The 10,962-nt window shown below is 39.0% G+C and overlaps 1 protein-coding gene across 1 annotated transcript; it reads right to left on the bottom strand.

The window, feature by feature from the left end:
* Nucleotides 1–893: 893 nt before the first annotated feature.
* Nucleotides 894–9,765, bottom strand: e2f4 (E2F transcription factor 4). The gene is given in 12 exon segments (XM_051073556.1): nucleotides 894–2,975; nucleotides 3,126–3,170; nucleotides 3,257–3,304; nucleotides 3,528–3,585; nucleotides 3,587–3,675; nucleotides 3,899–3,986; nucleotides 4,289–4,480; nucleotides 4,567–4,631; nucleotides 4,731–4,775; nucleotides 6,059–6,219; nucleotides 7,458–7,567; nucleotides 9,331–9,765. Coding segments are annotated over 12 exon segments (1,182 nt in total). The 5' UTR covers nucleotides 9,496–9,765; the 3' UTR covers nucleotides 894–2,859.
* Nucleotides 9,766–10,962: the final 1,197 nt, after the last annotated feature.

The following is a 10,962-nucleotide window of genomic DNA, read 5'->3' as shown; positions in this document are numbered from 1 at the left end:
CCAGATTTTCTTCCAGATTTCCAAGGAGTAGTAGATGAATTAATTCTAAGTTCCGGGTCGGGTACAGTTGGTTGAAGCTGCCCCCTGCTGTCCCCCTTCCTCTCATAGTTTTTACGTACTGCATACATGTATTTTCACTACATCGACACAAGATCAAGGTACAGTTCATGTCTGTCTTCTGCGCAGACATGATTTCTTTTTCAGTATCTTTCTGATTATTTTGATGCCTTTATTATAGAGAGTTGAAAATACACAGATGACAGGAAACGAAGGGAGAAAGAGATAGGGGATGGTATACAACAGAAGTGCCCACTGGCAGTTTTGACAATATATATCAATTGTATGTTGTGTATGTCTTTACATATAATGAAGCCATTCATCTTGCATCATAAACTGAAGAGGCTTTAAGGGCTAAAAGGCCACATGGAATGGATGCATCATCCATACAGACAATCACTAAATTGACCAGCAGAGCTGAAGTGATAATAATAGGTCCTAACCTCAGAATGTTATTACCTTCTTCTACTCCTCATCTATAAGTTCTTTTTAGATTTTTGGACCTTATCAGAGCTCCACAAAGCTAGCTATGTAGGTTTGATTAATAGTTACAGAACAGAGCTGTGCACAATAAAAACAGGGTTGTGTGACATTAGCTGGAAACATCCACAAAATGTACAGTTCACTACACAGGTGAGTAAATCAAATTCTGCCCATGTAATTACATAACTTCCAATGTTATGGAATATGAACAAGCTTACAGTGGCCAAATGTACTATCCACCTAGACTACATAAATTTGATGGCTATATATACTATGGCAGAAAACCCACTGATACACACCAATAATGTGGCACATTACTTAAATAGGAAATCAAGGGAACCAGACAATGCACAAAGAATACCAAAGTGTTTATTTTGTATCATTTGATGCAACTACAGCTTAACAACAGTGAGCCTGTTAAACACAGTCTGTAGGGTTGAGTCTCACATGCCAGCGCACAGACACAATTCATTCAACCCAGGGCTGTTGAACTTCCTGGCTGCTCACAACACTGTCCAAACACAGCGACTGGCTACTGATCCAGGAGCGGATGAGTAGCAACCAATCTGTCCACAGTGATGTAAAGTGCAATGATGAGACAGGATGCTTTGATAAAGCAGAAGGTTTTGTGAAGTGTAGCCCCAAATTAGTAGCAATGGTCATGTAATAATATATCTAGCAGGTATAAAAAATAAATGCTATTCTATACAAGCGGTAGAGAAGGATATACACAGTACATACTGTACATACATACACGTCATCCCGGGCAAAACAGGATATTATTACACAAAAAGTGATTTTACAGAAGAAAGCACCGTAGAAAGACGAATAATATCAATATTGTACAGTCGCTACTCATCTGTCCCCTGCACAGGGAGAATAATTAGAGTTGAAAAATTTAGAGTGATAAGCATGAACAGAAAGAACACTGGAAAAAGTAAAAACTATTGAATAGGGATCTGTGCCAAATATACAAAAACAGGATCATAATTCATGACATGGTGACTATATTCACTGCATCAGTAAAAATACATCTGAGATAGATACATGTCCTTTTACATACAAATTAAATGAGTACAATGGTATTCATATACATACATTATAGATGAAAGACAACTGCCACAAAACTCATTTTGGAAAAGGGGGGAAAGCTACTCCTCTGACATGCACCAGTTATGTATAAATCAGAGCCAATAAAAATCTGCAAGGTCCAATATTAATAGTCCAGAGGCAGAATAAAACTGAAAGCATGCATTTTTTTGACTATCAAACCTCTCAGTGTAGAAGTGCCAACATTGAACCAGTTAAACAAGGTAGGCACAATGTATTTACAGGAGACATTTTTACTTTTAATTTGAACAAGCAACTTATTGAAAAAAATGTTTTGTTTGTTTGTTTTGTATGTATTTAAAATGGTAGTATTCTAAAACTTCCCCCCAACCCTGCATTTTTTTGGTCCTTGGCTTATTACATCACAAAGTTTATTGGCCTCAATAGCTTAGTATTAAGATCCTCTTTCTGTAACTGAAAACCAACAACACTTCAACACTGAAAGGTTTAATCAAGACCAAGTCCCATTATTCAAAACAACGCACCTCATACATACAGTACGATCATTTGAGTCTGGTACCTTTCTTTTTTTGCAAACTATTGCTCTGCCTGTGTCACCAATGTAGTTCATAATAATACAATAGTTTTGTGTGCTGGTAATACAAAATATATATTCTCTATGTACATGAGGACAGTGCATATTTAACCAGCTGTGTGTTGGACTCATTCAAGCCATGTGTGAGCAGCTGCCGGGTGATAAAGGCTGTGCTCCATTAGTCTGCTTTGACTCTTTACCTGATAGGTTTCTCTTTTTTTCCTGGAGACATTGGACTCAAGTTAAGAGAGTGTTCAATACAAAACACACGCGGGCACACAGACTCACAAGCACACTCATGTAAAGTATGCTTTACACACATTCTCTCACGGGAAAGCTGATACACAAACATAACGCTTTATAATACACAAGAATCCAAAAATATAATTATTTATCACTTGTTTTGACTCGGTTTCCTTGGAAAAGCAGTAAATAAAATGTTTTGTTCTCGCCTGTGTTTCTTCATGAGGCTGTACATTAAGCTACTGTCTGACTGAGCCCAGGTGGAGCTCACCGTGTCAGTGCAGAGGTGTCCTTGAATGCTCATCAGATGGTTTTGGCTTTCCTGCACCTCTTCTCACCTTCACTGTCAGTGAGGGGGAAAACTTGGAGAAAATGAAGGTAGATTAGCGTGTAAGGGCAACTGTTTCCCACTCTGACTTTAATCTCAGGGGTCAGAGGTTGAGAATGGGGACGTCAAAGAGGTCACACAGGCCTTCTGTCTCATCCAGGTTGTATATATAGTCATGGTCACTGGGTGGAGGGGATAGGCGGAGGAGAGGAGAGAACACTGGAGGTGAAACAGACAGAGAAACAGATGAGACATATGGGATGCATAAAAGGAGGTCATGTGCTGAAATGTTATACTAATTATACATGTTCAGTTCTTCACAGTAATTGTCATCTGCTTCTCCATCTGTGTGCCTGTAAGCAAACTCACCTTCTGATGACATTAAGTCCTCCAACAAATCTCCACTCATGATCTCTGTCAGAGAGATAAAAGAACTGAGTGATTCTTTTTTTTTAAAACCCTTCAATATCAAATTTAAGAAAAACTTAAGAAATGTTTACCTCTTGTTGGATCAAACATTTCAGAGAGCTCTTTGGGAAAGTCCAGTACTAGAGGGAAACATAGACAAACTTTTCAGATATACAATAATCTAGTTAAGTGTATGATATGAATAACAATTTTTTTTCTATGTTTCAACATCTCGCATGAAATGTAGCTGGGTGAATAAAAAAATTGGTTAGTAATAATTAGCATAATTGTCTTGTCTTTTCCAAAAAGGTTCATGTTACAGAGTGAGAGGTTCAAAAGAGTTCGGCAACATACAAAACTCACATTCAGAGGGATCTGACTTAATTGGTTCAAATACTGCAGAGGCAGAAGAGGATGCAGGATCCATCCAATGAGGCAGAGGACTGAAGCTGCTGAGTGACTGTAGCAGGTGTATCTGTTGTTGGGGTGAGTGGCGTGGTGCTTGTCACTTCTGAAATAAAACAAATGTGACACAACATGCTGTGAATCACTAAGGTAATGGTAACCCTTGGTATCATATTACAGTCACAAATGACTTAGTGTAAAATACAATAGAAACTAAACTGTTGTGCGATAAGAGTGAAATGTTCTTAGACAGTAATAAAGGCCAAGTGTTAAAAATCCACAGTATCTCAGCTCAAATGCACTCACTGAACCCTGGACCCCCGCCATACCTGTCACTGAGATTGTCTGGTTGGCTGCTGTGGCTGATGTTGTGGCAGGACCAGGTTTTGTAGAGGTGACTGGAGCTGCTTTGGGGACCTGCAGGGTGAGGGACAGTCATAACATTGCATGATGAAGAAAACAAGATTTGTATGAGAAAAAAATAAAAGGCACAAGGCAACAGAGTTTGGAATTTTTCCATGGTGATTTAACACTTTCTGAACATGATTTCAAATATGACAGTCACGTAAATAAGTCAAACTGAAAAAAATTGTAGTCTTAGGATCCAAGTCTTTTTCTCATTCTCTTTATAAAGAAATACATCTTGAGATCCAAGCAACAGTGAACAGATTAATACATAAATAGTGCTAATTGCACAGTGATAGCTAATATCTGTGTACCTGTGTGGAGGCAGCTGTGACCGGCTGGGAGGTAGGTGGTGGTGCTGGGAGGTTCTGAAGGATGTCATCTGGAGGAGGGACGGGCAAAACAACAGGAGAGGCACTGGACGGGTCCTTATTGACCAGCAAAACCTCGATAGGACCAGATGAACTCTTGAGACGGATCTGGTATTTCCTTTGCCCGTTGAGGGTCTTGATACACACAAAAGAACCCAGTCTGAGACACGAGACACAACCAGCAGTGGGTCTGAGCTACACAAACTATGCACACAACTTACAGCTTCTGGTATGGGCACCTCTAGTTGTGTACCAATGGGAGCACGGATTGCTAGGAGTGTGTCTCCTGCAAAAAAAGGGTAATGACGAGTCGTGAAAAGTGTCAGCAAATGTGACAAATAAAATAAAAACAGCAAGGTATGAATAGAGTATCTGAAAAGAATACCTTTGAAAGCTCCACAGAGGTCCTCGTGTTTTACATATGCCATAGTATCAATGTGTTAAGTTTCCATACAATAAAAAGGGTTGTCACATAAATTAGGAAATATGCCAACAATACAGCTTTGCACATGCACACTACATATGACCAAAAAGCTGTTTGTTAACCAAGGACACAATGAGTCAACGAGGGTCAATATTGAAGCAGCAGAGGTGGAGATGTACTGACTTTCAGTCTCAAGTATGAGTCAAGTTTAAAAAATGCTGGATCCCAAAAGTTCCAGTGCTGAAATTAAATAGCAAAACAGGCCCTCCCTGCCTGTTAAATGCACTCATCAAACTTCACATCATCAGCTTGTAAAGCAGGATTTCCATCAGGAATGTATAGTCTCAAACCCAACCTGAAATATCATTTGGGTTATATTCTCAGACTTTAGAAAAATCCACCAGAAGCACACAAGACAATATACAGCTAATATACAGCTGTGTTATTAAGATGAGTTCTCATAGACTTTTCTGTGTAAACTGTGGAGTGCCCCTTTAAATGACCAGGACAGGGGGCCTCAATATGAGCTGTGTGGCTGACAGAGCTGGCAGAATCTGTGGGGACATATACCCAGGATAATCCATGAGATGCCACATGGTGTTGAGATTGGATATGTTTCACTGTTTTGTCACGGTGTCTAGTGTTGCTCTGTGCCACTGAGTGCCACGTGCACATATCTAAATACTGACCATGAGTTTGCACAAAGCTTAAAACAATGGGTATATCTAAATAATTCATAATGGCATGTTAGCAAATGGCTGCAAAATGTTGTCACACAGTCTGAGATTGCTGTCCTTGTTCTTCAGGAGCATGTTATCCCCATGATAAAATTGGCAGTCAGTCCTGCATAGGAAAAACCCTGGCTGTACGTCAGTGTCTACAGACCTCTGTAATCAGCAACCTGGCACTGTTCTGAGAAACATTTGAGCCTACAAATTCTCTAAATATTTTCCATTAACAGGTGAAAGTTAGAGTACTATAGTTGTCAGATGGACATTTATCACAGCTGGCACAGCTCTACTGAAATGACAACATATATGGAGAGAATGTGCCACAGGACATAAAGACAGAATCCACCAATTTTCCAAGTCAAGATCAGTTTAGTAGTCTTGAGGAGTACTATTCTTTCTCCACCAGAGCTGCAGTCTTCTGTAGCCCTGTGGGAAAAATTATCCTAGTGATGTCATTAACACTTTTCATGGCTGGGCTTGAAGAAGTACTAACTGTTGGCTACATCACTGAAAAACAGTTTCTGGCTGTAACAGTGACACAGTGTTGTAAAGGATATGGGCTGTTGTTTGAGTCATCTGTGACGTTCTTGATGCTCTGTTGGACCCAGACTCTCTGCTGGTCCAGCTCGTGTTCCCTGATAGCCAAATCATCTAGCTCTGCCTTCAGATCAATCAGCTTGTCAGCTATCTCCCTGGTGTTACAACCTGGACCTACACCCCTGAAATACAAAGACACAAAATACATCATCATGCACAGACAGCAGGCAAAGACAGTTTCACATACTCATGAGCACACATTCTGGTTTTCATTAACACCCGGTTTTATTATTGATACAACTGAGCAGATTCATTCACTTTCTCTTGACTACTGTTCCACCTGCCTTGTATTAGAGCTTGGACACAACAGACACAGCTGCTAACAGGAGACTTTTTTTCAGACAAATATGCTGCTAACCACAGCATGTGATCGACATAATGTTTGTTTTAAAGCCACATTTACACATTATAATTCCAGACCTTCTGCAACAATAGTTTGTGAACATTGTTCCTTGTGATCCTTTTTCATTTCAAAACCAAAGTCTGGGAGTTAAGAGCCAAAACAACAACAACAAAAATGTCACTGTACTAATACTTAACTGATTGCACTCTAATGCATAATGGTGAGCAAAGCCATTTTGACATTTCCATGTACACTTACAAATCTCATATCTACAGCTCTCCAAGAGGCTGTAGTAATACACCTGCAGAAGACAGGCACTTTTCTATTGTTCAGTTTTTTCTTTTTTACTGTAGCGTAGTTATGAAATGATTATAGTGTGAAAACTACTTGTTGATTGCCATATGCACAGGAAAGTAACAGTTACAACAAACAGACACAGAAACTGTCTGTGGTCAGTTCTGAAGTATCTAAATGAGCAAACTGAAATTATTTGTTTCATATGATTCAAATTCTTCCATTCAGTAAGTCATCTCATAACAACTCAGATATAGACATGATGTCCCAAGCATGTTTGTCACACAGATCTACACACAAGCAAACATAAGCACATACAAGGATAATGTGACATCAGTGACTGGTACTGTGATCTTCAGGACAATCATCAAGAGCCATAATATGTACATGCTACATGTAAAAGTGGAAGTGGTGGTGGGGGGTGGTTGGTTCAAGTACTTTCAAGACACATACTGTATTTAGCAGTATGGTTTCACATAGTTCAGCCCTCTCATTACCTAACCACAATTACATTTCTGTGATGAAGACCAGGTCAGATCAGGACAAAAGTCCTAAATATAAATTTTGTTTGCTCATGCCATGTAAATTGTGGAGGATTTTTAAATCCTCAGTTACAATGAAAATGAACATTTGCCTTTTCATGAAACACAAACAATATTTTAGATGGAAAAATATGTTTATTTAGTTTTTTCATAAACTAAAAAAAATGAGCCATGGACTTACTTCCATTGGATACTGTTCTTGGACTTCTTCTCTATCAGTCCAATTCCCTCCAGCACATTAGTGATGTCATAAATACGTCGTTTCTGCCGCACTGCCAAGGTGTCTGCAGCCTGAATGACAGGATAAAAGCAATGACAAATACAACAGAGATTACTGCCATCCCCTTTAGTAGGCTTATAGTTAACAGTATATACAAAGAAGGACTGCTTTATCTCTGCCAACAGGATCTACAAAAATCATAAGGTTTCACCACCCATCTTGGTGTCATTTAAACCTCCATCCCAACCTCTTGGTGTTTAACAAACTAACGTTAACCATACGGCTGGTGCTGATAAGTCAGGCTTCAGCAGGCCTTGTGGGTGAACTGGAGTCACAGACCTGCTGAATGACAGCTGATAAACTATACAGGCTTTTATGTAATAGTTCACATAACATACATTTATTATTCGCTAATGCAAGGAATGTAAAGACTTGCAATTCAGAGTAGCTGTGGGAGCCACAGGTGACAGAGGTACATGGCCTGAAATTAATACCCATAAATAACCCTTCATTATAGCGTGCCAGCTGTCATGGCTGTGTTTTACTTTTTCCAGAGGTGTCAACAAAACAGACTCCAGTCAGAGCAGAGTTTCAATTTTAAGTACAAAACACATTTAAGTCACAACTCTCTTATTAAAGTCCTTACAGAGTCTAAAATATGTGTTATAATGGAAGTATCACATCCAACGTTTTAACTAATATCAGATAATAGAAGAACAAGACATGAAGTTAATCTTTTTCTGTCTAGGGTAAAGTGTTTCAAGCGTTTTTATCGGAGAGGTTAAAATGAGAGTGAAAGAGAAAGAAAAAAGCATGAGAGACTGCTAGTTTTATTATCAGCAAAACACAGTACCACCATGAGTGTCATCAGCTATGAAGCCAATCTGTCTGCCAAGCCACTGAGGTCACAGTGAAAAAGAAACTGTTCTGTTACACAAAGTAATGCTTGGCTGGTCAAGCTGCCATCTGGTTCTCTGGTTTTGGTTAAGAAAAAACATGTATGGCAGCATTCGTTACAATGTTTCTATTTATACTGCAATTTGACTGGTGTATTAACATGTTTTGATAAGTCTGGGCCTCAGATGAAACCTTCATTTTACAATATATGAGTTCAATGCTTAGTGGCACTGGCTGCAAAGTGGGCAACAATCAATATGTACCCAACACTGTTGTCTTGAGAATCTTGAGAAACTCTGATACTAACAGACTTCTCATCGAGTAGTTTTGTGGGGATGTTTATGTAATATATGATCAGCTTATTAAGAGGATGATTGTACTAGAGATTGTAGTAGAGATTTAGATTGTAGTAGAGATTTAAAATAATTTAATGTACTTATGACTGAAAAGCTAATGCACTGTCGTAAAAAGCATGTGGTTTTTGAATCAATACTGAAAACTAACTGAGCCAGTACATGTCGTTTAATGACCACGACATTATTAGGAAACAAATTGTTCATGTGTGAAGATGCAGTAGCGTTAGCTCTGAGGGAAACGACAAAAGATGACCCACTTTTTAAACTGTGAATCTGCAGGGGGGCATAGTCTGAGAAGTTGACAAGTCTTCTCAAAGTTCAGTCTGAAACCTTACTTTGTTCCCCTTTGAGAAACGTAAAAACACAACGACACAGCATTTGAGCGGATATGTAAAAGTAACAAAGGTGTTTAAAACTACAAAACCATAAGCAAAAAGATATCACCCATTCAAATTAGCCTGTCACACAGCTAGGCTAGGCTAATGGGCAAGCTAGCGAAAGTGCATGTAGCCTAACGACAGCGAGTAGGCTCAAAATGACATGTGCTAGCTAACAACAAAGACTTTAGGCTGCATGCTCACAGCTTTCAGATCCAGCACTCCGTCCTTCGCCTCCTGCAGTAAAGTCACAAACTTGGTGGTGAGCAGTCCCAGGCTCTTTTCGTGCCTGCTCGGGGTCTGTGGCTGCAGCGAATCCCCCACTGCTCCCAGTTCGCCTCTGTTACTGGCCGACTCCAGCTCCATCATCACTCGGGACCAGCTCCGTACTTCCCCCTGCCTCCCCGACCAAACCCAGCCAGCGAGCCCAGGAAAGCACGCCCCACCGCCGCAAACAGACAAACAGAAAGCCGGGGAAACGCGTGGCAGGTAACCGGTGTTTAATGAGCTACGTCCGACCTGGTTTGCTCCAAATTATTTGACTAAATCGAGCTGAACGGGCTGTGTACGATAATTCAATGAGCCAGCTTTCCGTGGAGAGCCGTTGGCCACGCGAGGTATGACGGGACGTTTCAACCGTTGGGCGGAGCGTCTGCAAATACTCAGATCAATTTAAAAGCGTGTAACAGGGCAAGAGCATGTTTATGAAAAGTTGTGAGGTCAATAAATATCTCCCAATCCACCGGTCTGTTATATCATCGTGAAAGGTTAGTATACTGTAAGGATTAATTTATATTTCGTTTTTATACTAGTAAAAAGAAGGGCTTTCCGGATTTTTATAGGAGGGCTATTTTTACACGCGCCCTTACCTACTCAAACTTAAAGAAAACGCTTACGCGCACGCATACGTTTACACTACACATGCGTGTGCGCGCGCACACACACACACACACATATATGATACAAATACATCGTATTCAACGTATTTGTATCATATATGTAAAAAAAATTTCACACAATTTTGAATGGATTCATAAGTCATGGTTTCACTTTTTCATATTTTCTACATAAGCTACTATGTGTATATAAACTTACAAAATACTCTTATAAATCATATATTTTATAATATTAAACGTACTTTAGTGTCTTTTAGTTGTTGCTTGTGGAGTTATATTATCTACAGTATCAAGTTAGATAAACAAACAAGCAAATTAATAAACAACAGTTTTGATCTATATAAAAATAGGTACTAATGAACTCTTTAAAAAAAAACACTCTTAAGTTGAATGGCAAGAAGGAGACGTTTCAAAGATAAAGATATGAGAAAAAAACACACCAAACAGTAGAATCAGCTTTGGTAAATCCTTGCTACACTTTGTTCACGACAGGAGCCTCGTATTTGTTTGAAATGGAAATGAGAAATATTAATCCTTTCCTAATTGTGATGAGCCACCTGTCTATTCTCTTCTTCTTATTCTTCTCACTGGTTTGGTGCAGGACTATCCCCTGGCCAAACTGTGCCTAGAGTACAGATGCTTCCACATCATGGTATAATTGTCAAAAGGAATGCGGAAGCTTTTATTTCAATAACATGTGTCCATCAGATTTCTATCATTTTGGTATATATATATATATATATATACTATATATATATATATATATATATATATATATATATTTTTTTTTTTTTTTTTTTTTTTTTTTTTTGAGCATGATGGAATTTTAATTAGAGCCTGTATGTTAAACTCACAGATATTCAACTTCACTGATCTGGCAAACATAGATCCACTGAAATGAGATACATACTTATAACTTGTAATGAAAGTTATGCTATAT

Source organism: Lates calcarifer, linkage group LG10, assembly GCF_001640805.2.
Source record: "Lates calcarifer isolate ASB-BC8 linkage group LG10, TLL_Latcal_v3, whole genome shotgun sequence".
Taxonomy (NCBI): domain Eukaryota; kingdom Metazoa; phylum Chordata; class Actinopteri; family Centropomidae; genus Lates; species Lates calcarifer.
Note: the sequence above shows the minus strand (reverse complement) of the source record. Positions and strands in the feature narration are given on the sequence as shown.